At 46.2% G+C, this 27,319-nt stretch overlaps 3 protein-coding genes across 7 annotated transcripts in view; 2 read left to right on the plus strand and 1 right to left on the minus strand.

Annotated features, from left to right (window-relative positions):
* The window catches only part of SLC37A1 (solute carrier family 37 member 1), a 33,848-nt gene extending 29,360 nt beyond the window's left edge, over positions 1 to 4,488 (minus strand). The window contains exons 1-3 of one of the 5 annotated variants that reach the window (XM_027901682.1): positions 4,465 to 4,488; positions 3,690 to 3,783; positions 495 to 772 (exon numbers count right to left, since the gene is read on the minus strand). In XM_027901682.1, the coding sequence (XP_027757483.1) occupies positions 495 to 550 (56 nt within the window). In that variant the 5' untranslated portion in view covers positions 551 to 772; positions 3,690 to 3,783; positions 4,465 to 4,488. Of the gene's footprint in view, positions 1 to 494; positions 773 to 2,330; positions 2,476 to 3,281; positions 3,364 to 3,689; positions 4,040 to 4,464 lie in introns of those variants that run through there. The other 4 variants (XM_027901685.1, XM_027901684.1, XM_027901687.1 and 1 more) reach the window with 4 other exon arrangements.
* Positions 4,489 to 13,927: 9,439 nt separating this feature from the next.
* Positions 13,928 to 20,362, plus strand: RSPH1 (radial spoke head component 1). Its single transcript, XM_027901688.1, has 9 exons — positions 13,928 to 14,062; positions 14,257 to 14,370; positions 14,486 to 14,591; positions 15,339 to 15,429; positions 15,699 to 15,834; positions 16,128 to 16,199; positions 17,694 to 17,856; positions 18,278 to 18,418; positions 20,182 to 20,362. Exons 1-9 carry the CDS (start codon positions 14,003 to 14,005, stop codon positions 20,202 to 20,204), a joined length of 906 nt encoding a protein of 301 aa, XP_027757489.1. The 5' UTR covers positions 13,928 to 14,002; the 3' UTR covers positions 20,205 to 20,362.
* Positions 20,363 to 21,888: 1,526 nt separating this feature from the next.
* LOC114066742 lies at positions 21,889 to 23,171 on the plus strand. The gene is made up of 2 exons (XM_027901689.1): positions 21,889 to 22,693; positions 22,967 to 23,171. The coding sequence occupies exons 1-2, from the start codon at positions 22,017 to 22,019 to the stop codon at positions 23,103 to 23,105; spliced, it is 816 nt and encodes a 271-aa protein (XP_027757490.1). The 5' UTR covers positions 21,889 to 22,016; the 3' UTR covers positions 23,106 to 23,171.
* Positions 23,172 to 27,319: the final 4,148 nt, after the last annotated feature.

Consider the following 27,319-nt stretch of genomic DNA (forward strand, 5'->3'; position numbering starts at 1 on the left):
TGGTTGGTTGGTTGGTTTTTCGCTGCTTTTTGTTTTTGTTTTTTTAACTTTCTGTTTGTTTTAGTTTTTTGGTTTTGTTTGGTTTTGTCTATTTCTGGGTTTGGTTTTTTTTAATATTACAGCAGCAAGAACTAAGACTGTAATTGTACAAGTCTACATTAAACATCAAATTACTGGGGAGAAAATACACTTCTGGTTAAGAAAAGACAGCTTACCTTGAGCCACTCTTCCTATCTAAGAGCTTAAAAATAAAAAATTGAAATTCATCCTTTAAATACCTTGCAAAGAAAAGGGCAAAAGGCTAGTAAGGGTTTGTTTGGGTTTCCCAACAAAGCACCTTACTTTTTAAATGTCATCAAAAGTGATTAGACAACTGGCTATATTTTCTTCCTTTCTATACTAAGCAACGAAAAAGCAAATAATAGAGGAGTGTGATCTTCCCAGATACAAACTCACACTGCCCACCAAGATCACCACCACACTTCAAGACTTACCACTGATCTCGTGAAAATGAAGTGATGAAACGAATCCCAGGAGGAAGCTGAGCCATCTACACTACAGCTGGTACCAAACTGTAGGTGACACAACTACGGACTTGTGACAGTGTTTTCTTCTGAACGTGTAACAAAGAGATCCTCTTGAAGCCGTGGGATGGCAGGTAAAAAAAAATGTGTAATATCTGCTGCGCTGATCTCCCCTGTAGGTTTTTATTCTCATATACCTTCAGTCTCCACGTGGCAAATTCTTCACTCCACCTTTGTTAACTGCTGATCTTCAGATAAGAGAAGCTGATAAGTAAACAGTCTGATCGAGGTTCTGTAATATTTTCTAACCATAACATTTGAATCGGCAATTATCTACTTCAGAGGCAAGTAATTACCATAACTAACCTTCCAGCCATCAAAAACGTAATGGAGAATTTTAAGCTGATATAAAAGGCAGCCTTTCTGGGATTTTATCATTTATAATGCATTCTGAGAACTCGCCATAGTACAAAGCAGCGGAGACACAAAGCAAAGATGCACTCAGAGCTTGATCCAAAGCCAGCTGACATCAAAACACTCTGCTTTTGTCCCAGAATGGCTACAAGTAGACAATTCCCCAGCTCACAAAGATCTGTTTAGGCACATCAGAAACATTCATGAGCTTGCAATTAGCTCAAAAATGGCTGTAGTGTTTCCAGCCGGGAACAGAGACTCCTCCAGCTTGAGAGTGGGTGATGCTGAACAATGCTGCCAGCAAGACTTGACCAGCACTGCCTCTTCCACCCCATTTCCCTGTCCCAGGGGCAGTGCTGCACAAGGCACCACATCGTCAGAAGACTTGGAAAAGAAAATAAACAAGTTTTTTCACCACTTGAGCTCCCGGCACCAGCACAAGGGAGAGGGCAGGATCTCACGTGTCCGTAACAAGGCAGGGAAGAGCAAGAGAGTGGCAGCATCAATTCAGTTTGGTTTAAAGTTTCAGAGTTTCTCCTGTTTGTTCAAACATGGGCTGAAGTCCCTCAACAGGAAAAAAAAAACCTGCACAATATCTTTACTGCAGGTACTGCACCAGGGAGCAGTTGCACTGTTGGCAGCAAGTTGGCCAGCTCTTGAGTAGGATGACAAAAGGCATTGTAGGCAAAAGGTGTGACTGCAACTCAGGCATGAAAACCCTCCCTGTAAGCTCACAGCAGAGCCACCCCAGCAGGATGTCAAGTTAACACACCAGGGCCTGCAACATAAACCCTACCACCCTCCTGGTAGCCCTGCTCGTGGGTTTAATGCCAGCAAAAGCCACTGATGGGAAGCTGGTAGGATATAGGATCAGCTCTCCTGGTAAACAAAAGAAAACACACCTGCCGAACAAGAAAACACACTTGCCCAAGACCAAGGGTTGGTCTTAACAGGAGAGTTTTAGAAGCTGCCACAGGTGTGAGACTCTCTTCTCTCATCCTCATTGCCCCATCTTATTACAGAAATCAAAACTAACCCTCAGCCAGATGAATGACAACACCAAACAGGATCTGCTGTGTCTAAGCTGGCAACTTGAAAGCTTCACTACCCACACTGACTTTCTCCCCAGGAATAGAGGAAAACACACTTCTTTACATAACAGAGTATCCCACCAAAATATCAGGGGGCTGCTCCTTTACGCTAACACATTTTTGCCATAGTTTGATTTTTTCCAGTATCCCGGTTCAGTTTGACACCTCCCTCCCCTGGAAGTGAACTCACTTGCTAATCCCGTTTGGCATGTTTCACCCTTCCACACACCTCTCCAGCCCTGAATCAGCTGTGCAATTAATTAAACCCTGTAATCATTCCCACCCAACACGGGTTTCCTACCTCCTCTTTGAGGTTGCAGAGGTTAGGGAAAGTGCAACCCTACACCCTCCTCCCCTCTTCCACTCCCAGACTGCAGGTCCCTGCTTCCCTCTGTGCCAGACCCTGCAATTGTACAGCCATGGGTCAGACGGCTGATCCATCAGAAAACCTGCCCCGAAATGCAGCTGATCCAATAGAGAATATTAACTCACTCTGTGATCATAAAACTGCTACTTAGGATTAATCCAATGCAGCAGGAGCATAAAGGCAGGGACCAAAGGTGGGATTGCCCACTACAAACATAGCTGGCTGGTTAGGCCAGATAAATTCAGTTTCAGAACAAAAACTTGTCAGTAATCTCTGTTTGGCTGATAGGTCCAATAGGAGAAGAAAGGTAAGAAGAAAAATAGGTTGGCACAAGCAGCCCCCAGCTGGAGGGCATTCTTCTTCCAGGAGCAACAAATCTATTTCAGGGTGATCCCAAACCCCCATTTCTCCTCTCTCACAGTTATCCCCAAACACCAAAACTATTACTTAACTGACCACACTAAGCAAGGTGAGAGAAATATCTTCTTGGAAAAAACTGAGAAGCCATCAGAGAACAAAAACTCGAGGTCCAACCCCTCTACAATGGCTCTTTTAAAACATAATGGGACAAGGCAATTGCCATCTTCGCAAAGCACTTGTTTAGCAAGCTACTATTTAACAGCTTTAGCTTAGGCAGGAAAAGACTTTACAGAGCTTACAGAAGGTTTCAGTTCTAAGTGGTCACACAAGGTTGCACATCTGTGCACCTGCTGCACAGATGGTACTCACACCACCTCCCAACAGTAAATCCCATCACAAGGATCCCAGTCATTTCCCAGCAAAGGTGACTGGACTATCAGGAGCACAGAGAGAACTGCACCCTATTTGACCGAGGCTGATTCCATTTTATGTACTGCAGGCAGAAACAGCTGACTTCCCATTTACTTGTCAACAACTTATCTCTGTCTCCACGTATCCTTAAGTTCCTCTGACGTTCAGGTGCTTTTTAATAAAAAAATAGAACGTCCTCCACAAAAGCAAAGGAATCTGTGGCAATAAAGCTTGTGAAAACAGTCCTGCCGCAGATAAAACTAGATTTTAAAAGCCAAGCTATACTTCAAAAATTACATTAATAGGCTACAACACATAACTGTTAGTTTGCCAATACATCCTTTGTGCTTCTGGTTTACTAATGAAGCTCAAGGACAAACTCGAATTTAATCACTGAAAACGGCTTTTCTTTCATTTTCTGCAACTATTTCAGCCGACAGCAAAACAAACACTTCACTTCCTCCTTGCTGTACTGAAATGTTTAGAGCAATATTCTCGCACTTAGTTTGAAACCATATTTACCTTCCAAAATCGGCACTGCTCCTTCAGGCTTCCCACTGGGTGAAACATTCCTCCCTGTTTCAGGAAAAGAGTCATCGGTGACCGGCCCTTCCCTCTGCAAACACGGTAAACCCGGGATCAGCTGTGCCGGAGAGGCAGAGGGAAGGTCGTGCCTGGCCACGCACAGCTCCCCAGAGGGCAGAGATTAATTCGGTGTCTGCAAACAGCGGGTAACCAAACCCTCCTCGGGGTGTCCTCAAGGGCTTCAAAACGCCTTCGCTCGCTCGCAGGTCAAACGCACGGCGTGCCTGACACCGAGCAGCTCCGCACCTGAGCCAGAACCTGACAAACCCTCCACCCTGGGGCATTAAATGCTCACGATTCTTCTATTTAATACAGAAAAAAAAAGAAAAAACAACCAAAAAAACCCCCAAAAACCCAAACAAACCCAACAAAAAAAAAACCCAACGGTTCATGCTGGCTTAGCCACAGAGGGGCACAGCCCCGGTGAGCACACCCCGGGTTGGGGCCCCGGCACCCTGCAGGACCCACCACCCCCGGAGCCGCCCCGGGGCCCAAGGGCAGCGCCAACAGCGGGAGCCGAGCCCAACCCACGGGCAGGTCTGGGCAGCGCACAGGGACGGAGAGCCAAGGCCGGACACCCCCGCCCGGTCCCGCAGCGCACCCCGGGCACCCCCGCCCGGTCCCGCAGCGCTCCCGAGCGGCCCCGCGGCTCTGGAGCCGCCCCCGCCGCGGGCACAGCAGGTGCACGGCCAACCCCGCCCGCCCAGCCTACCCGGGGCTGCTGATCCCGGCCAGCGGCAGCTCCCTGAGTCCCCCCGTCTCCTGCCGAGCCGAGCCGAGCCGGGCCGGGCTGTGCCGGGCCGGGCGCGGCTGCGGATCGCCGCCCGCCACCGGAGCTGCGCGGCGGGACCGGCCGGGCTCGGCCCCTCCTCCCCGCCGCACCGAGGAGGAGGAGGAGAAGGAGGAGCCTGCGGGGGGAACCCTTTGCATGAGGAATAGCAGCTCCCAGCGGGTCGTGCTGACCCGTTACACAGCCCTGGCGAGGCGCATCTGGGGTGCCGCGTACAGTTCTGCGCTCCTCAGACATGGAGCTCCTGGAGGGGGTTCAGAGGAAGGCGAAGATGATGAAGGGACTGGTGCATCTCTCATGAATAAAGGCTGAGGGAGCTGGGCCTGTTCAGCCTCGAGCAGAGAGGGCTGTTAGGGGACCTCTTCAATGTGTATAAATACCTGAAGGGAGTGTGCTAAGAGGATGGATCCGGCTCTTCTTGGTGATGCCAGGCAACAGCACTGGAGCCAACGGGCACAATCTGATGCCCAGGAAGTTCCACCTGAGTGTGAGGAAGAACTTCCTTGTGCAGTGACCAAGCACTGGAACAGTTTGCCCAGAAAGGGTGTGGAGTCTCCCTCACTGGAGATATTCCAGAACCGTCTGGACACAATCCTATGCCGTGTGCTCTGGGATGACGGTGCTGGAGTGGGGAGGCTGGACCAGGTGACCCACTGTGGATCCTTCCAACCTGACCCATTCTGTGAACTGCTGCCCTTGGCCTCCTACGAGGCCCCAGCTCACTCCCAGCCTGCTCCCTTGTGCCTGCCATTCCCGCTGACCCACCAGTCACCCCGGCAGCCTCTGCCACTCCGGGTGCTCCAGAGTGGTGTCCTGACCCCTCTGGCATCACCAGTAGGATCCCCAGGCAGGCAGCCCCCTGGCTTGGGCAGGTGTGCACAGGGGCTTCACTGCAGCGCTATCGGTTGCCTGCCAGATGTAACACGAATATATTTCTGGTGCCAAACAGCAAATGTTAACAAATCACACACCAGGTCACCGGAAATCTGAAACAAAAATTTGGTGGTACTTCTTTAAAAAAGAAATAATATACACAGTGCATTTCAGCAACTGTATGTATTTCAAAGCTCAGTTATTTATATAAATGCATGCTATGCACGCTTCCAGCTGCTGGTGCATTTCTTCATCATGACCACCTCCTCAGTGCAGAAAACCTTATGCTGTTTATTTCATCCAAGACTGAATAGCTGCTAACAGTTACCTCATGCAGGTTTAAATTTATCTGTATAACTGTTTGTCCACTGTGAAGTACCACCTGCCCTGGCACAAGTGACCTGCCTAAGGCACTCACTGAAGTGTTCAATTTCGTTCTGTCTTTTCCCTCTCCTCTTGCACTGTGCTGGAAATACCAATAAAAGAAACTTTTTGACTGCCAGTGTGATGTTACTTAGGCCCCACATGTCAAACACTTAGACACATGCTCGGCTTTGCTCCACAATCACAGTGGCATCTTTCCTTCACTTCCTCTGAGTCAGTAAATGAGCCCTTCACCTTTATTTAACATCTGCATAACAGGGTCCCAGAGTTGCACCCGCTGCAGATGCAGGTTGATGCTGTGCAACCCGCTGCTTTAAAGATTGCTGGTGGCAGATGTTGATTCCATCCTTCTAGCTGAGATTTGTAAGCAGTGAATTAGAGGTTAAAAAAAAAAAAAAAAGTCTTCACATCATCTCCCCAAGCGCTCCAAATTTCCTACTTGGAAAGCCAGTGCAGTGCTCTTGATTATCATCAGGCTTATCCTCCGAGGAGATGGTTTTGTTTCTCAGATAAAAGCAAAAGCCTCGACTCAGCATCAAAAGGTCTCAAATTAGCACAGCGTTTACCAAACCACCCTGCAGTATGAAACAAGCCACAGTTTAATTCAGTGTCTCAGGGAAAGGACAGTGTGTGGTTGCTTTTTAAACAATACAATCCCACGCCAATCCAAAACAAAAATCATCTGCCCCAAACCCTCACCAGCTCAGCCTATTGTCCAAAATGGACAATAAGTAAGATTAGCAGACTGAACACTTGATGAAGATAAACAGGCATGTCCTAGGGCTGCTTTAGCTCTCCACATCTACTGTCCTCTGTATGATAGTGCATGAACTGGAGAAGGAAATACTCCAAGCTGCTTTATTTTTTTCTGAGCAGGCCTATCATGGAAGCGTCCTTGCCTTAACCACAGGTCAACTGTTCTCTGGGGTGGAAAAGCACACGCTAAAATCCAATATAGACGGGGTAGTTGCAGCCAGAGTGTCTGTGTAGTGACAAATTATATTCGTCATTTTTGCTGTAACAACCATTTGGCAGAGACAAAACTAGTCAGGGGGTGCTCCTCCAAGAACAGTGATTTGCATGAGTCATGTGGCTGCACTTTTGCACCGTAAGGCACAGACATCATTTATTCTGATTCACACACACAAAAATGAAGAGCTGTCTCTTTGCAGCAGAAAAGGTCAGACCCATTACAGTGCATTTGTATATATGGGCTGGCCATCTCAGATTATCACAACAACCATTCTTCATCATGTGCAATCCTCATACTTTTTAAATTGCTGTCGCCTTGGCCCTTTTTAAATTTCTGAAAGAATTTAACCTTGATTGAATATCTTCCCATTCTCAGTTAGGAGCAGCTTGGAAAAAGCATGAGCCAAACAGCCACAGAAACCCTGATATTTTTCATACTTAAAAGTAGAAACTGCATCTCCCATTCAAATAAAGGTTCCCTGCAATCCATTCCTTTAGCATCACTGAAACCTGCTGGCTGCCACGCTTGGCACAGCTGCTCTCTCTGCTATGCCAGTGTGGGTCACCAGCAGCTACGATTGCCAGAAGCCATCAAATAAGCAGGAATACAGAGAGAGGGAGCAGCGGGAGCTGGCGCTGCTGGTTGCACAACAGCCTGCTGGTGTGGAGCATCAAAGGAGGGCCAGAGGTCAGGCAGAGATAAAAGGAGATCTACAGCCAAAAGTATGTGGATAAAAAACCAGAAGCACAGGTTTTAGAATAACGTGAGTGATCTAGAGCCTCGCAGAATAAACCCCAGAAAGGACACTTTGCCAGTTACCTTCCAGAAGGAAACACAAATGAAGTCCAGTAAATTAGGTACAAAGTGTGGCAGCAGTTTGGCTTTTCAAGCCTCTGGCAACATTCATATGAGAGGAAATAGCAGAGTATGAGCTCTTGTCTGCAAAACCAAACAGAAGTAAAGATGCGTGAGTTGGCAGGTGCTGACGGATGCTTCTGATGGTGCTTCTCTCAGAGGAGATAATCTAATTTCCTGGTCCACAGTTAAATTTTACTTCCCCAAGTGGTGCTTTAACTGCCCAAGACCTGATGTAGCAAAGCACTTTGCAGTCAGTGGGTGTCAGCATAGCCTTTCCTTGCTGAATAGGTGATGCTGGCTGAGCAGAGGTCTGGATGCAGACTATTGCACCCTTTAGCTGATTCATATATATTTATTTCCTTTCCAGTAAATTGCACAAGTATCTTTTATGATTCATAATTGCACAGATGGAAAAGGCTAATCTGTTTGGCCACAGAGCAGTCTCTTTGTCCTAGGGGATCAGGGAAACTCAGACCTTATTTACATAATAATGGGTTGTTAAATAGTATCTTACTATAAAAAAAAATCAATATTTACTTAGACTTTATTCCCCACAAGTAGTAGGATTCCTAGGACTGACGTAATCACTGCTTTTAGTTGCCTTTATTAGTTTTACATGCTTTGTCTTCCCAGCAGAGCAGCTGGGATACTGTATGAGCAATTCACATCAACACTGGGTGCAATCCAAATATAACCTGTCATCCAGCTTTGGCAGACAGAAAAAAAAATAAAAATATCCAAAAGAGCCAAGAAAAGGCTATGCCTGTATGTAGATGGGTATAGCCCTGCTGTGGCCACACTTGGGAGGGGCTGGAGGTAATCCAGCGGTGCTGGAAGCTCTCTGGCTGATTTAGCACAATGTCCTGCCCGTTATTTTAGTAATTTTAGTGCTGGCACAGTGCCACACTAATATGACTCCGGAGTCTCCAGACCAGTACTGTCATTGCATGCAGCTTGACAGAAATCCAGTGAGAATCACCAGGCAGAAGCTTTAGAAAGAGAGACCAGTGGACAAGAGCACTGGGCCAGCACAGGCTTTTCCACAGACAGAGCAAGACTGTCCCTGAGTACTAAAGGCTACTTATGAAGGAAAAAAAAATATAGCATGCGGAACATGGAGAGGGAGGGGCAGTAAAACTGACTCCAGGCTGCCTACATAAAGATAGATATTGCTCTGACTGCAGGAGACATTTAGGAATGATGGCATTTATTTGAACCCTGTGAGCTGCCTTTCCGTCTCCGGTTCCATTCAGAAAAATGAGGTCAGTGGTGCTGACAATGTGCTTGCTGCTCTGACTCTCCCCAAGGCTTTCCAGAGGGCTGGAGAGTGTGACTGTTAAATCACCTCATGCTGTCTAAGGAAAGATCTGTAAAAGAAGTGGTTATAGCAGCAGTGGTGTCTGTTGGGGTAGGATCTGCTGGAGGGAGCCCTGGGCAGAGCTGCTTCACGTGACCTCTGGCTTCTGGGATCCATGGCCCCTGTAGTGAGGATGGAGATTCCTTGGTTAGAGACCCAAAACAAAATAGAGACTCAAAGAAAAATGAAAAGAATGTTCTGAGAAATGCAGAATTTAAAAACAAGCAAACAAACAAACAGCTAAAACAGAAACAAAACCAAAATACAACCAAGCTGTCAGTGGAATCTGTGAAACGATATGTAGAGCTTACGCTAAAGCAATTGCCTTGCAAGCCAGGAATAAGGAGATGAAGTACAAAGGTGTTTGAGCTGACAGGAATGAGGAGGCACCAAAGTAGTCCCATCTATGTCAATCATTTCATTATTCTCTATTGAATTCATTCTGAATTATAGAAGGAGCTCAGGTAGCATAGACAAAAGAATTGGGCTGCTTGAGCTTTATGTCCTTACAAGCTATGCCTGAAAGAAGCAGCTTAGGTTTGGGTGGTTGGTTATTTAATGAAACAACCTGCAGAGAAAAGTAGAGAAAAATGTAATATTAATGCTGCTTTATCCTTGTACTGACCATAAGATTTTTTTTTTTAATCTCATGAATGCCAACTGCTTTCTTGCAGGCAGTAGTGATGCTGATTGTCACAGAAGTCTTGAGAAAAGACATTAGCAACAATTTCCTAAATGGAATCAAAGTGACCTGTATATGTCCCTATTGCACTTTAGTGGAAGGGGAAACCCCTTAGGTAAAAGGAAAAGCTTTACAGTTTTTCCAAATGTCTGAAGAATGGAATGCAGTGTGTCCTTAAAACAGCGAGGTCAGAGAATTGGGAGGCAGGATATAAATACAGCAGAACACCTTCCCTTGGATATTTTGCAGGAGGAAACTGAAAGGTCTTATTTCTCCCAAACACCAAAAAGTTTTATCTGTATTTCAAGAATGGCTTTTACACAACCTTTTCTTTTTGAATGATCCTGCCCTCAGGATATCTCAATGTTAACTGTACTTGGAGGAGGCAGTTGTAAACTGAGTGGCTTGAAAGATCATTTACTTGTTTTTCTGGCTTGGTTATTAGCACAAAAAGAGGCTATCTTTATACAGAGTAAGCATATTTCGTTTTGCCTGTGAAACCCTTAAAAAGAGCCGTGTAGAGAGAAGTTCCCATTTTGCAAAGGATTTTGACATTTCAGAATCTTGCTTCAATCTGAATTGGAGGGAAAAAACCCCAATATATGGAAGTTAGTGACAGTAAATTCCACTTTGTCCACTCTTTGCTCCCATAATCAAAGAAAATATTTTAAATGTGTCTGATAGTATTTATTGCAGAATATTAAAAAGACCTGGAATATGTGTTCCCAAACAAGGACTGCCCTTCAGATATTATTTTAATTCTCTTATCCCACAGTTTTCCTCCAAAAGGCTGATGAAAACAATCTGGTTTATATTTAAGTTTCAGGAGGAAGAAAGCTGACTTCATTAAGATTTTCCTGACAGCTCCTGTTTACACTTTGCAAGTATCTGGTATTGACCATGCATTACATCGCTCTAGACTAGGGTTTTATCCGTTATAAGGAGAAAGAGATAGCAAAATATTTACCTACAGATTTCTGTTCTGTCAAAAGACATAATCCTGCCCAAGTCTGCCCTGCCATAAGCAAAGCTCATTTGCACTTCCAATTTAGCCCAGAGCTAAACTCAAGATGACTTGAGTGCCAAGGACTGGCCCTCACAGAGTAACCAGCTCTGTCAGTAATGATTGAATAATATGTGAAGTGAGGAAACCGACCTGTCAATCAGGCAATTTATCTCCACTCTTCCTATTAATTTTGATGGTAGAATTTGAAAAGTGGCTCCCTAGAGCAGGCTGGGTGGAGAAAAGCTGGTTCCCAGAGGCCTTGTCCCTGGAAGAAGGATGCATGGTAGGACAGGGGCAGAGAGCAGCCAGCTCCTGGGAGCAGGAATTCCGAAGTGCACCAAGTGTGAATGAAGCATCACACTGCCTTCATCAGAGGTCATGTGTGCACCCTGCTGTATTTTTATCACCCCTTTGAAGAGAGGCACTGGTTGCAATGTAGAGGTGACCAGACAGTCCTGTAATTTCTAATGTTCACTGTGCAGTGTGTTTTCAAAGCTGGGCCAGCACTGGAAGGAGCCTCGAGCCCAGGCCTGGCACAGCAGCGCTTTCCCTGCAAAATATCTGCACTGCTAAAAGTCTCCCCCCTCCCTACAGAGGGTAAAGTCCAAGGAGAACCAGGAGCATAACAGGCCTTAAAAGTACTTCTTGTCCACTCCTCCCTACAGAGGAGCTCTTTGGTTCAATTGAGAGCGAAGACCTGCAAGGCAGGATAAAAGGACATCCAGGGCTGTCCTTTCCTACAGGAGGCACCTTATGGGGTCTTGTGCCCAACTTCCCCATGTCACTGTCTTTCCAGTACTAACCCTCTCAGGACTTTATAAATGAAATTTATATATAAGCTCAGCAGGACCTTAAGAATATTTACAATATTATGTTGGTCCTTTGACAGAAAGGGAAAAAACAGGAAAGTTAGGATGATAGCAGCGCTCCTTTCAGTAGTCGCATACTTGAAGCTTAACTTTAATGTGACATTCCAACGCACCCAAATGCAACTGGAAGATCAGAAACTACAAAATAAATCCTTCTTGACATTAATTATATGTATCCTTATAAGCTGTAGCTTCTTTCCTCTCAAGACAGTTTCTAGAAAACTTTAAATGATGCCTCCCTCATTTAAGTAAGATTATGTGATCCTGACATACAGGCATTTGTGCTGTCTGCCACTTCTGGGTTCTGAGCAGCTTTACTTTTATAAAGAAATAGTCCTTGGCTGTTTCCCAAGAAAACTGAGCTATTGCTCCTTCAGGCCCTTTTCCTCCTTCAGAGCTCTGAAACAATAAGCAAAAGCAGTTAATGATCGTTATTAGTGATCGTCCAGGGGAGTGACTCTGGTGGCTTGTCACTGCCTCCTGTTTGTGTCACAGTTGTCCCCTAAGCTACGTCACCTTTGAGGCCATAAGACATGTCTGGTTATTTTTATCACTGAGTTTAACAGGGAGCACCTCCACATGCATTCCAAACATATTTTCCCTTATAACCCCGAGCCTCGGTGTCTGCTTAGAATAAATATGCCACTCACAGACCAAGTGACCAGTTTTATACTTGGAGACATCGCCTCATTGTAGAGAAAAGAATTTAGCCAAGCTTAGATGCAAGAAGAAACAGAGGCATCATGAAGAGTGAGAAAGAAGGAACTGCACAGATTATGCTTCAGATAGTGTGCACTCATGTCAGTTCTGCAGGATGAGAGCAGTCAGAGCACTAATTTGCACATCCTGGGTTGCTTATTAACAGTGCAACATTATGCAAATTATGCTTCCCTAGTCAAGTCCTGGGAATGTGGAGGAAGGAGAAATAACCACACAGTTTTGAGTTAATAAATGTATGGCTTCTTAATGCCCTGCCAGCTGACAAAGTTTAATTTCAGTGTTCTTACCTGTTTCAAAGGGAAAGTGCTCTCATATTAGTGACTGGGTGTTAACATGGGAGCCCACATGGATCCTATGAACATGGAGATATTTAGCAATAGTCTTTCTTTTTCATCTTTGCCCAACTGAAAACAAAAAGACACACGTGCAATAGAAGTGACACTTTATTGCTATTTATTTATTATGTAAATACTGGCTATTTTGATTCCTGCCTATGAAAACAAAGAAACTTACCTGAATATGGTGTGTCTTTGTATAGAGATGACCCTGTTTTTCTTCTGGTTTGTGTGGTAAAGCTTTGACTCAGGGTATAAGGTGACCTCCACCCGTTTTCCAACCGCTTGCCACTCCTTTTGCTGCCTGCCTCAGAAATGTCACCTCCTCTGCCCAGTGCCTGGATGCCTTGCTGCTTTTCACCACACATACCCTCGCCTGGCTCCTCTTGGGAAACCTCAGCCATTAAATTACTGTGGAAAGGGATAGTGAGGTGTTTTGTCTGACTCCTGTATCACTGGCGGGCCCCAAGTCCTGCCAAGCTCTTGCAAGCTCTGTGAAGCTGCTGCTTTGCGGAGGAGTGAAATACAACTCGCATTCAGCAAGACAACCTGTCTTCAACGTCTGCAGGAGGCAGGCAGGAGCTGGAATGCAGTCTCCATCAGCTCCCTTCGCCAAGGCAGAGTTTCAGGGCGTTTTCCTCTGCAAAGAGTCAGAAAGAGCTACCTTGCATTGAGGCAAATCAAATCTCTTTTAAAGAGTGGTTAGTTTTGAATACTGCAGCTCACAAATAAAACACAAAAAATGCAACATAAAATAGAAATTAAATGTTTTCCATTGGGGGTATTACTGCTGGTTAATACGGACTGGGGGGGGGCTGTGATGTACTCTACTCTCTCCTTTTCCTCATGAACTTCTCCCTTTCATTCTCCTTGGTCTTTTGAGGAAGGAGAGCCCTTCTCTTCCATGGATGCAGTGATTTATCTGTAATTATATTAGTAAGGGAGGCTCTTGACTGTCTGAGGTGGCTGAAGTTGGACACCGGAGTTACGTAAGTCACTGCCGAGGCCGACTGAGTGGAGGGGCTTGGAAAAAAAAAAGCCAGAATACAGAGAATTTCCCGCATAATAAGACCACTCCTCACGTTCTTCCTCCTGTTGAGGAGGAACTTGTTGTGTTTTGGTCAATGGCCATTGCTCCTTGCGCTGTCGCGGGGCACGACCGAGAAGAGCCTGGCCATCATCCCTTTGGGGATATTTATACGTATGGATGAGATCTCCTCGCAGTGGGGGTTTTTTGTTTGTTTGGTTTTTTGTTTTGTTTGTTTGTTTGTTTTCCTAGACTAGACCCAGTCCCTCGGCCGGGCTCCGGGGCTCTCCAGGCGCGGCCCCGCCGTGAGGGGCGGCCCGGCCGCGCCCGGCCCCGCGGGCGGCTCCGGTTGTCACGGCGACGGCGACTCGCGGCCATGTCGGACCTGGGCTCCGAGGAGCAGGACGAGGCCGAGGAGGGCGAGGCCGGCGTGGGGGTCCGCGGGGACGGGGATGGGGCCGTGGGGAAAGCGGGCTGGAGCGGCTCCAGCGCCGCGGGCCGGGGCTGCGGGACAGGGAACAGCGGCGGCGAAGGGGGGCGCGGGGCCGGGCTGAGCCGGGCTGGAGCGGCTTCCCTCACACGCCCCTTTCCCTTCCTCTCACCCATTCTCTTCCCGTCGTGTTTGAGCAGGAATACGACGGCGATCGCAATGCCGAAGGGGAGCGGCACGGCTACGGAAAAGCTCGGCTGCCCAACGGGGACACGTACGAAGGGGAATACGAGCGTGGATTGAGGAGCGGGCGAGTAAGACACGGACACCGGCTGTGGTTGCGTTCCCCCCGTGGTGTGAGACTGGGCACCGGCCTGAGACAAGGGCGAGAGCTGACAAATGTTTTTGTCTGTGCCAAATGTGTTCCAGGGGACCTACAGGTTTAAGAGCGGTGCTCTCTACACTGGAAACTACCTTCAAAACAAAAAGCATGGCAAGGGTATATTTTTTTATCCAGATGGATCAAAATATTCAGGTAAAACGCTGAGCACAGTTGCAGCGATTTCTGTCACCACAAGGACACGTGCACCCCTCTTCCCCTAAATACATAGAGATAGTGAATCGGAGAATGGCTTACTTTAAGATGATGCATTTGCTACAAGTTGTTTTCCTTTCATTCCTTCTTTAGTAATGGCTCTGAGAAGTTTGGGGGTTATTTATGGTGATTTAGGATATATTATTGTGAGAAGTATGATCTTTATTAGTGGTTTATTCTTGTCATCTCCTCCTTTGAAGTGGGGTGTTCCAAGTCCTGAGAAATACTAAGTATCTTTTGCCAGTAAGTGCAATCCTCCTAGAAGAGAGCGTTGTTCCTTATTCCTGGATGATAATTTGAACCACAGATGTGTTCAGTATAAATCAATTTAGGACTTTATTAGGTCCATCCTTAAAAAAATATTCTTTTTCTATTTTATTTCTTTTAAGTTTGAATAGAAGAATAATTAAGACACACAGTCTAGCATCCTTTTGAGTGTATGTGCCCCCTGTCTGACAGGACGACTTCAGCAAATGAGTCAAATTAAAGTAATTACCTTTTAAATTTGTGTGGAAATGTCACATAGTCTAGTGCAATTGTACCACATTACCCAGTTTAAACGTAGGGCTGGGTTGTTACATAGCCTCCTGTGTTCGTGATGATAATGGAGAGTGATACTGGAGACCACTGTATCACACCGGGAAATAAACCACATCTTACACTGTTTGCATCCTTTTGTCATCAAAGGAGACTGGGTGGATGACCAGAGACAGGGCCATGGAGAATACATGTATGCAAATGGAGACACCTACACTGGAGAGTGGTTTAACCACAAGAGGTTTGTTTCATTCTTAGAATTTCATTCTCCGTGCTCTTCAAGTCACCCAATGGCATTAAAAAGCAAAGATGCTTTTCAAAGCATGTCTGACATGCAGCAAATCATGTCCAGGGGTGACCTTGCAATTTAGTCCAGCTTCAGTAATTTCAGCTGCTTATTTAATGCAGTTTTAATACCTTAAAAATAACAACTTCATACCTTAAATACGATGGCAATCCTTAATTCTTAGTATTCAGTGATATAAAGCAAAATTATGATTTTCTCCATAGGCACGGACAAGGTGTATATGTCTATAAAGACTCAGGATCTAAGTATGTTGGTCGTTGGGTAAACGGAGTCCAGGAAGGACCAGCTGAAATTATCCACCTAAACCATAGATTTTTGGGCAGGTTTTTCAATGGAAGGGTAAGTGTGCAGCAAAACCGTCTATTCACGTGAACAGGGAATTGCCTTAATGTGATCTGTTTCCACTTAAAATAAGGAACTAAGCTCCTGATCTGTATTATTTCTTGCGCCATAAGTGTAACACATGAAACTGAATTAACCTGTAGGACACAATGCCAAGTTTCTCTGCAACTTTGCTTTCAAGCTATAGTGCTGTTGATTATTGTGTGGATTTCGTAGTAAAGGATATTTCACATTTCTGTGCCTAGAATGAAGTGTTTGGTTTCTACTGACGTTTTTGTATCTTTATGCAGCCTTTAGGTCGTGGCAAATACGTCTTTGATTTTGGATGTGAGCAGCATGGTGAATACATAAAATTGGAGCAGGTAAAAGAGACAGTGCCTCAAATTAGTGTTTCTCTGATACTCTCTGAATATTGGAGAACTCAGTTAATCAGATCTATTGTTGAGTAACCTATAAAATGCCCTGTAGACACTGATTTTGAAGTAGGTATTACCAGCCAAAGAAGGGTGGAGGCTTTTCATTTTGCTTTTTTTCTTTACCTTCCCTACTGTGAAAGCTTTGACAAGTACAAGGTGTGATTCTGCAGTGCTTGCAGACATGAATCATTTCTTCTCAAAGTTTAGGAGAATCAGGACATTCCCAAAACTTTTGAAGGCTCAAACCACAGGAGAATGTAGATGTATCTGTCTGTACCTTTAGCCTGTATTACACTTTGTTCTGAAAACCAGAAAACAGGGGAAAATATTTCTCCTTGTATTTCTGAGCTGCTTGGTGCTATGCATGCAAATTGTAATTTCCAGCAGACTCATGTTTTGGAAATGGTCCTGTCAGGAGCTTAATATCCACAGCTTCTAATAATTGTAGGGAGCAGCTGGGATCAGGGCCTGTTTTTCCTTCTCTTTCGTGCATGAATGTTTTGAAACATTTCTGATTAATATGGTGCAAAATATAGAAATAAAAAATAAAATAAAATTAATAAACAAAAATAAAATAAAAATAAATAAAAATAAAAAATATATCAATATTACTGTTTTGGTTTCAAGATAATATGCCCTATTTTATCTTAAGAGTTTGCCTTCTTTGGCCAAAAGCAAGAGATCCCCAAATTAAGCATCAGATTCACAGGAGTATCCAAAATTATGTGTATGTGGTATTCTCAATTCAGTTGGGAATTGTTGGATTAGATGTGTAAAGCAAGGGACAGTGCTGCCACTAAAGTAAGATCAAATTTTGCCCCTTGGCTTTAGGTGAAGTAGTTGCAGAACAAAGTGCATTTAAAAAAAAAAATCAAATAAATTAAATAGGAATACAGATAATGATTCCATTATAAGACTTTTCATATTTGGAAAAAATCAAGCATGATTTTTTTTGAATTAAAAAAAAATTGTCTTCGAATATCAAATCCATAAGCTTTGTGCAGTACTTTATTCCTTCCTAGATCCTTTCAGAGGGCAAAGATTGAGGCAGAAACAGCTGTTCTTGTTTCTGTTCCTGTGTGAGACAGACAGGGCAGCCTCTACCAGACAGAGCATCAGGTCTCCTTTGCAGGCACTGAAGAGGAACCATAGTTGATCCTCCCCTCCCAGCCATTCTGCTTAAGGGAGGGACAAAATTTTGCCTTAAAGAAGGCAAACTAAATCATTGGTAATGGTCAACTGTCTTCATCAAGGTTGAAAGTGTAGTTCTTGTCCAAGATTTGTGGCCACTGGAGTTCCTCCACCTGTAAAAATTACTTTAAAAGGTGTTGCCATTTTCAACCCAGATAAGGAGGTTTTAGGACACAAAACCATCACCTTAGTTAGTTACTCCCCTAATGCTCACAGGATGAGAAGTGGATTTCTTGAGTTCTCTTCCAGGAAAAAGGGGAAGAAGAAGAGGAGGAAGTCCCATTGCCTGTCGAACCTGTTGAACCAACATGGAAAGCAATAGAAATTACCAAATTAACACCCTGGACCCCCCAGGATGAAAAGCCCCCGTCTCCAGCAGCAACTGGACAGGAGGAAATGCCGCCAGCTGAAGGTTTGTTCTGCTGGACATCTGGAAACTCCATGCTCTGACTATTGTGACCGTGGTTTTTTGGGTTTAATATCAAGTGGTGTGGGAGGTTTTTTGTGTTTTGCTGTGTTTCAGTTTGTCTTTCCTATGATTCTCCGTGTAGTGGATGTTTAGAACTGCCAAGTCTGTTCCTAAACTGCACAATATATATATATATATATATCTGTTTCACCTGATGTAGCATAAGGAGATACAACTGTGAGTTGTTTTAGTCTGTACCATACAAGCTTGATCATAAACACTTGGAGAAGATTGTGTGGCATTCCTCATGTGAGTAACAACTGCAGCCTTCAGTAGGAGTTTGTAGCTGCTGCGTGAAAGCGAAGGCTGAGTGCACATTTGTAATGTTGGTTTTCTTTGGTATTTCTAATTTCTCATATTTCAGTCCCTGGGGAGTCTGCTGAGGGCAGGGTTGTTGAGCCCTCTGCTCATGAACCCGGTGGAGGTTTGAGCCCAGCAAGGGATGCAGGAGAGGAAGGTGAGGGAAGACAAGAGGAGGAAGCAAACGAAGTTCGGGAGGATCAAGGTGAGGACTGGGACACGTGTGCTCATTGATTAATTAGCAGTCAGGGTTTGAAATGATGCAGGTCAATCAGGTGAAGTCCTGCTGCTGCTGAGAGACCACGGGAATCTCTGCCTTTGATAAGAGGGACAGTCCTCTAGAGAGGTAAACTATGAGTAGTCAAGATCATTTACTGCGACAGCACAAATTTAAAGTGACACTTCTGTGTCACTTCTGTGTCACTTCTGCATGTACAGTTGACAGCACTTGCAGAGCTTAATTTGTAGGAGAATAAATTTCCAAACTGAGAGTTTCTTATACAAAGGGAGAGATGATGTCAGACTCTGGGCAAAGTTCAGGAAGTTGTGAGCGCTCCACTTTCCTCTCATGAAGAAAACTGTGTATTCCTATTCTCTCAAGTGAAGTAAAAAGCAGGAAAAATAACTCTGAAGAAACAAATTTTATGTATTGCATATATTACGGTTTGATCAGTCGCTGGTTGATTTTGTTTCTCCTAAAAATTCAGATGATCAGGTTTTCTCCTCGGCTGTTCAGAAGCCTGTTTTAAATTCACAGTTACTAAGAAGCAACAGAAAGATGCATCTGTGTGTAATCATATTTAGCTTATAGGCCTCCACCCAATTGTGTTGATTTTATTTTATTAAGTGTTAAAATTTGCAAGCTTGCATGTAAATTATATGATGTCTAAAAACATCATAGGTAATTTTAGCCGTTTGTAATCAGTCCATTTTGCAATAAACCGAAGCAAAGCACTCTCCATGGGGGTCAGAAAGTCTGTTGAACCATCTGAGAATGCCTAGGGGTGTACACAAAACATTTAGATCAGCTCTTGCAGTTTTCATAGTTTATTTGTGCTCAGTGTTTGTCTCTGAAGGTGCTCTCCTGCTTCAGGGCAGAGCAGCCAGCTGGCTGACCTGGTGTGTGGGACTGACATCTTACAGGATCCCTGGGCTTGGATCAGATCCAGCAGGAATCTCAGCAGGTTTCCTGCGTAGCTGTGCTTTGGATTTGGCAAAATGCACTGAGCCTGGTTTGTCTCAAAGACCATTGAGCTCAAATAATAATTTGCATTGAGCTTCATTCTAATGATTTTTTTCTGGCCTACCATAAAAAGGCAGTTCTGGGTTTCCCACTGATTTTTGAAGGGGCTCTTTTTAAGAACAAATGAACCCAGGTATCTGTCAGATACAGCACAGAGGCTGATACCAATGCCTGAAAATAACAGCAATGTGCCAGATATCCAGAATCAAGGAGATGGATGATTTTATCCATTTTTCAGCATAGGTCTCCATCCCTAATTATTTAGGCAACATAATTGTTCCCCTTGTCTTTGTGTTTAGCAAGATGAAGTTACAGGGAGAGGAAATGATATGAAGAAAATATGGATACTGTAAAGAGCAGATGTAACAAAAGCTGTTTTCTTGCTGCCTTGCATTCCCTGCCCAGTTACCATCATTTTAGGTCGATACAGAAATTCCATCCTTCTTGCTCCACATTCCTTATGATATAATCTAAGTAGGAGACATCCTTTGGCTATTCCAGAGTTACATATGGGCTGGCTGGCAGTCAGTGTGTGTGTACTGAGCCTGTCTGCCAGCTGACAAACAATGTAAAACAGTTAAATTCAAGTGTTGGCATTGAAAGGCAGTGGGTAAGGGGGACTGAGGTAGAGAGCAGAGCCCTGGAGTTCTGCTTTAGGTTACTGGGGTTACTTTCCAGTGTTTTATAATGCATCTCTATGCCCTGTCTTTCCTCCACCTCCACAGGAAATACTGATTTAGGAGGCTGAATGAGAAGAAACAGAGTAACTGGATACAACTAAAGGCAAAGATCCAGAAAAAAGGATATTTTAAGGTAGATAATTTAGTGTGGTAAACCTGCAATATTGTTATTTGTAGGAGAGTGAGTTGTGTTGAATAAACATTTCTGTTATGGTTGTGTCTGGAATGTGCATCTTTCGATCTTTTATAATCTCAGAGTCTCACAAGAACTTCCCTTATTCCATGCAGCAGGTGGTCAGTTGTAGAATTCAGTGCAGATTTTTTCTGGATTCTGTGTCCTCACAATCTTCCACTACTGATAGTTGTTCTCTGTTGAACCTGCCTCTGGGCTTCCCAGCTCTCTCTGTTTTCCCTGTCCCGCAACCAACATTCCAGGTCTTCATTTTCCTTGTTTACATGGCTGCTGTTGATATATCTGTAGAAGCTCTTCTTGTTGCCCTAAATCTCCCCTTGCCACTTGAAACTCAAGCTGAATTCTTTTTATCCTCACACACTGGTGCAGTGTTTCCAAATTCTTCCTTTCTAGTCTGTTTTTCCTTCTGCTTTCTGTATACTAAAACACTGTTTGTTTGTTTGGTGTGTTTCTGGTTGCTTTGGTTTGGTTTGGTTTTTGGTGTGTTGCATCTCAGTTTCATGTTGGGTCATTCCCGTGTGCCTTCCTTAAGCTGTTTCAAGGACACTGTCAAGTGAGGAGGGTGTTGAAGTGTCTCTGTCCCAAATTCCCAACACTGTACCCCACTCAAATCCTTGGTGACCCACAGGCTGTCAGCCAAGACATTACCCATAATACAGAAGAGTTCCATGTGTTCAAGCTGCTTCCTCACCTCAAGGAAAATTCTCCTCCAAATTTTCCCTCTCTGTCTTTCGTAATGAGCCCTTCATTTGCCAATGAGCCTTGACTGGAGAGCTCCAGTTGTGTGAGGTGTCCCAGCGTGTTTCAGTTTCCCTCAGCATGTCAGGGTGTTGTGCATCTGCCCAGAGAGCAGTTCTGAGTTGGTGCCCTGTGCCAGCCCTGGGGCTGGATGTGGCACTGAGGGACATGGTTTAGGGGGGATGATGGTGGTAGTGGGGTGACGGTGTGACTGGATGAGCTTGCTGGTCTTTTCCAGCTGGGATGATTTGGTGTTTCTGGGGCTGCCCCGAGCCAGGTGCAGCCCCGTTCACTTGGGCTCACTGAACCTCAGGAGGTTCTCGTGGTGCCACTTGTGAAGCTTGTGCAGGCCCATCTGGATGGCCCCATCCTTTATTGTTTCCCCTGGCCTGCTCAGCCTCCTGTCACCTGCCAAGGTGCTGAGGGTGAGCTCGACCCCACTGTCTGTGTCAGTGGTACAGACATTGCAGAGCCCTGGTCCCAAGGCCGAGCCCTGAGGGACACCCTCGTCCTCGACCTCTCCCTGGACAAGGACCACTGGCCACAACTCCCTGTCTACATCCATGTATCCAATTGGTCATGCCCTGAGTTGCCCACCCTCCAAAGCCAGGGCTCTCCCGTGTGGAGATCAGGATGTCGTGTGGGACTGTGTCCAAAGCCTCGCAGGGGTCGGGGCACGCCAGGGCCTGCAGGTCTGGGGGCTGCCCATGGCCAAGCAAGGCCTGTTCCAGATGGATCCAAGTGGTTCCAGACGGTTCCAGTGGGTTCCATGATTGTTGGGGTGCCGGGGGTGGCCCTTTGTGACGCGGGGGCCGCGTTGTGCCCAGAGGCCATTGTGACACCGCGGGTGGGGTCAATAAAGGGACGCAGAGCCCTGGAGTGCCCTCTTTTTGGAGAGCACCTCGCTCAGGAGGCAGCAGCTCCCTGAGAGCCTCTGAGGCAGAGGGCGATGGAGATGCTCAAGGAGAGGGCAAACCCCGACTCCCAACCTGACAATGTCCTGTCCCAGTGGGAAGCCGAGGAAATCCAAGAGCTGTCCCAATGGGAAGATGCGGACTGTGAGGAACTGTCCCCCTGGGGATTTGAGAAATACCAAGAAGCACTGCAAGGACAGAGAGAGGAAAGAGTCTATGAGTTGTTCAACTGGGAATTCGAGAGGTCCCAAGAAGTGTTGCAATGGGGAGATGAAATGGTCCAAGAGCTGCGCCAATGCAACAACCAAAGAATCCAAGAGCTGTCCCAATTGGAAGGGGAGACAGTGCAAGAAGTGTCCCCAGGGGGAGATGTGGAAGTCCAAGAGCCGAGCCAGTGGGAAGGCAAGAGAGATGAAGAGCTGTCCCAGGCAGAAGATGACAGTGCCCAATTGCTTTGGCAGTGGGAAGGCTGCGTGGAGCAAGAGGTGTCCGAAGGGGAAGTGAGAGCAGAGCCAGAGATGTCTGCAGGGGAAGTCAGAGTGAGAGGAGACCCAGAGCTGTCCCAAGAGAGTGACAACACTGACCAAGAGCTGTGGGAGGAGAACTGGGAAGATGTCAGCATCCACACCATCTGGGTCAACCCCAAGTACCCAGAGCTCCTGCAGAAGGCTCAGCCTGCGCCCCAGCGGTCAGCACAGGCAGCAGCTTCTCCTGCCTGGTGGGAAGAGGAAGCAGGGGCAGAGAGCCCAGGCCCTGCCCCACACAGCCCCTGCGTCCCCCCCAGCCCCTCACCTCCCTGTTCGGAGGGGGCAATGTCAGGGGCAGAGCTGCCAGGGCCACAGCCTGAGCAGTGGTCCTTGGCCAAGGAGGAGAAAGTGTGCAAATACGTCACCATCTGCACCATCTGGGTCAACCCCAAGTACCCAGAGCTCCTGCAGAAGCTTCAGCCTACTCCCCAGGAGTGGGCAGTGGCAGCATCTTCTCTTGGCTGCGCAGAGCAGGTGCCAGAGGCAGGGGCAGAGAGCCAGGTGCCCAGGAAACGTCCCTCCCGCTGCAGGCGGGTGCTGCGGGCTCTGCGCCGGCTGTTGCGGATCCCCTGCCTGGCGGGACGGCCAGAGGATTAGTGCCCACTGCCAGCAGCAGGCCGGGCCCCGGAGATGAGAGCTGAGCTGGAGCCTGCACAGCTCCCTGAGGGAGCAGCACGGGCTGGCCTGCATGGCCGGGCCTTACAAGGATTAATTCCTTGTTTGTAGGATTTTCCATTAGATTAATACTTTTTCTTAATTCTTTAGTATATAGTGTTTTAGGGTAAACTAGTAAGGAATAATATAGGGGTTTTTTTAGGAATTGTATTGAGAATTATATTTAATAGTTATTTAGTTATTAGGAAAATATTTACTCTAGTAATTTAATGAGAGAAACATAGGATTTGTAGCCAATGTAGATTAAAGTTTTGTCTGATCAAATGTATAAATAGTGAAAACTTTGGATGGGTGTTGTTGTGGCCCTGTGGGTTTGCCAGGCAACACCCCATTTCTGTGCAGAACTGAAATAAATAAAGAAAGAAAGAAAATACCTCGAGTCTGTGTGTGGAGATTGGCTTCTTGCAGTGTGAGTGAAAGAACCTGTTTGGGGACAGCAGCTTCGCCCTGGACACATGAATAAAGGCTGCTGGTTTTCCAGCTGTGCTCGCCTGTGCCGGGTCCATCTCAGGAACAAGACGGGAGCAGACAAAGCCCCAGAGATGGGAAACTCGATGGCTGCACCGTGGCTGTGGCCAAGACAGTCCCCAGTGGGCACTTGACCCATGAGAACCTCTCTGGGAAGGAGCACCAAATCCCAGAGGACACCTCTGTGAATGGGCTCCCTGAACCCCTGTAGGGAGAAATTTTCCCCCAGGTGTTTTGGGAGTCTTCTGTGGCCCTTTTCACTCAGTTGTGTGGGGTTGCCAGTTGACACTGGGCCAGGTGAATTCCTCCACAAGGACAAGGGCAGTTGTTCTTGAGGTGTCTCTTGGTTCCTTAAAGAAGAATCCATCAGTGTGGCCATCGTCATGGCTGGGAGGCCAAGAAGGCTCAGGCTCTCCCCTCTGTGCAGACACTGCTGCTATCCCATTTCTCCTCTCCATGAGTGACCAATCTGCACAGCTCCTTCTGCAAGCCCTTGGGCACAGCCCCTGCACCACTGCCCAGCTCCCCCAGGGAAGGAGCCCATCACCCACAGCCCCGGGAGAGGCTCAGACACAACATCCCCTGCCCAAGCCCTGCCTGGGCTGTCATCACTCGCATGCCAAGGGAACTTTCTTCCCTGCTGCTGCAGATCAGGCCCAGGGGCTCCTCAGGGTCGCTGTGACCCTATCCCCACTGCTGGGAGGAGAGTTTGTGCCACTCCCCAACACCCACACACAAGACCAAAAGCTCTGCTTGCTCTACTTCCCACCTGCCAGTGGAAGAAGCATCCCGACACAGCAGACAAAGCCCAGTCCAGCACTCCCTCTCAGCAGGCACAGAATTACTGAGCAGCTTCTTTCAAATCAAGAACCCATCACTCAGGAAGCAGCCAGGGGGACAGAGCAGCTGCAGAACCCCCCTAAAAGCTTCCAGAATCCAAAGGCAATATATAAATAGGAAGTAAAAGGTGCAGAGCAAGGTAGAGCTGCACAAAGTGTTGCACAAACACTAAATGCCACAGACAGATCTTTTCTCCTCTTCTGCAGGTGACTGAAGTTGCTTGGAACCTTTTATTTCCTCATAATATATAAACAGTGCCTCAATTTTGTCCCATTTGGGATGAGATGTTGCACTGATATCCAAGAAATAAGACTTCCATTTCCTAACTTTTCACCTCAGAGCAGGAAATCAAGATTAACCCTTTTGGTTTAGGGGAAAGAGGAAAACATTTTAACAATTTCCCTTTCTCTACTACTCACAATTTCAGCAAAGATACATCAAAAAATGTGAGTGTTTGTGCTCAAATAGATTAACTGACAGCAGAAATATAGAAACAAGTAATGAAACAGAGCTTATTACTTCTTTCATGCAATTTTTTCTCCTCTCAGAAATGCCACAGAAAATTCCCATGCAACCTTTTCTCTCCTATCTTACATGCCATTTTGTTTGCAATTTCTTGTCACACTCAGGTGACCCCATTCAGCATTTTTAGAGGTGATTATCTTTTCCCATTTCTACCTTTTTTGGCAAAGAGAAGTGCTGCATTTCCATTCTTTTTGTAGCTACGTCAAAGCAAACATGGCTTGATAATTTTATGGGGTTTTTCTTTTTGTTGTCTGTTTCCAGAAAAATTAAAATCATGAGTTTGCTTTCTAGTTTTAATATAGTTTACTGTAAATCTGAGAAATATCTGTGCAGTCTATTTCCTAACTCACTTCCATTTGAAGGTCATCGTGAAGTCAAGCAGAGTTCATTTCTTGGATAGTTTATATTCCCTTTTTCCCTGCAGCACTGCACTGTTTGTTAGTACATGAGTGACCTCCAGTGGTTCACCTGAAAAAAGAAATGCATCCTGTCAGGGATACAATCAGGAAAGCCCGGGCCTAGTTTGCCCAAAGAAGCTGCATCTGCCCCATCCCTCAAGTGTTCAAGGCAAGGTTGGATGGGACTTGGGGAAACCTTGCCTAGTGGAAGGTGTTACTGAACTGAAAGAGCTTTAAGTTCACTTCCAACCCGAACCTTGCTATAATTTTTGACAGCTGTACAATCTCAATCCTCTTTCCCTAATCCACCACCTCTTTCCCTAATCTACCACCAGTGTCAAGGAAAGTGCCAGCAGGCCAAGATTTTGGAGAACAGGCCGGCCCGTGCTCTGCATGGGCTACAAACCCAAACCAAACAGGTTGAGCTGCCCCTCCCAGGCAAGACCAGGCCATTCCCCTTCCCATCTGCTCCCTGCTGGAAGGCCAGGCTGCTAACAGGCCCCTGACCCTGCCACACTATTTCACAGGGGATGAGCTTCACATGAAGGGAAGAGAATGAAGACCACCTCACTTCTTGTTCCTTAGGGCTCGGGTTGTCAACCTTTGGGCACATTTCACACGCACTGCTGACAGACCCTGGAATTTCATGGCAGGGACTGACAAGATGGTTTGAGGAAGCCCATTCCTAAACTTTGGGAATTAGGATGGCTAAAACTCCTGCTTAGAGTCCTGCAGGAGAAAGGTATAAAGCCCTGTCTCTTGGTCCACCCTCCAGGGTAACAGCCCCCTTTGTGCTCCTTGGGGTAACAACCCCCTTTGGACACCAAATAACACCTGGCACGGGGCAGAGGCACCGCTGGCCGCTCCCCTGAGCCCTGGGGAACCCCAAACCTGCTCCCCACAACCCCCAGGGCAGGTCCTCCCCCACAGGACAACCCTTCACTCTCACCCACCCCCCTGAGCATCCCTCGTGTGCCCCCTCAGGCACCCTCAGGGGCTTCCGAGGGGAAAACCCCACAAAACCAGCCAAATAAAGCAAAACCAAAAAAGCCCGATGCTCGCCTTTCCCCAAAAGAATGGGAGGTTTGTGTTTAACAGGCATTGCTCTTATGGAGGTCAAGGGGCGATGAAGACAGTTGTGTGATTTTTTTCAGTGTTAATACCTGGAACTGAGAAATTACCCTCCCCACTAGTGGAGAGAAGGGTGGAGATGGCTCTTGCTCTCTTTCGATGGAGATGAGATGGAAAAAGGAGAGGATGACAGAGACAGGATGGACAAAAAAAGAGGATGATGGAGATGGGATGGACAGAAGGCTGGAACTGCCCAATTCCAAACCCTGGGGGGACCCATTTTTAGGAATTTTACTTAATTGGAAATTATCTGTAAGTGTTTCTCATTTTTTAAGAAAGAGAAAAAGAAGAAGCTCTATCATTTGTTTAATAGCAAAAAGTGCACTAAATAGTAACTGAAGCAGGAAGGGTTAATTGGGACTGTGGGCCCATAAGGGCCCCTACCCCCCTGTACACCCCCCTGTACACTTTTAATCTGCCTTAAACCATATTTTGTAAGCTGCATTTCGCACAAGAAGATTCTGTCCTGTGCTGAAGAGCATCGGACCTTGAAGGAACCACAATAAACGCTGGGCAAGGGGCCCAGCGCCCATAAATCTCATCCAGAGAAGCCAAGGTGACATCTCAATAGGTGTTACAGGCCCCAAGCCAAGACTTTCTTGAAGGCTGAGTGATCAGAACATGAAAACAATAGAAAGAACGAAAGGTCCCCGAGGTCAGGCGAGGATGAGGAGTAAAATACAGCCCCCAGGATGAAGGCAAACAGGAATTCCCACCATAATATTCCTCAAAATAGAGACCACGCCTCAATCTCCACCCCTAACTCCACCTGTT

Source organism: Empidonax traillii, unplaced genomic scaffold, assembly GCF_003031625.1.
Source record: "Empidonax traillii isolate 1590-97213 ecotype Southwest subspecies unplaced genomic scaffold, ASM303162v1 scaffold805:size286791, whole genome shotgun sequence".
NCBI classification, from domain to species: Eukaryota; Metazoa; Chordata; class Aves; order Passeriformes; family Tyrannidae; genus Empidonax; species Empidonax traillii.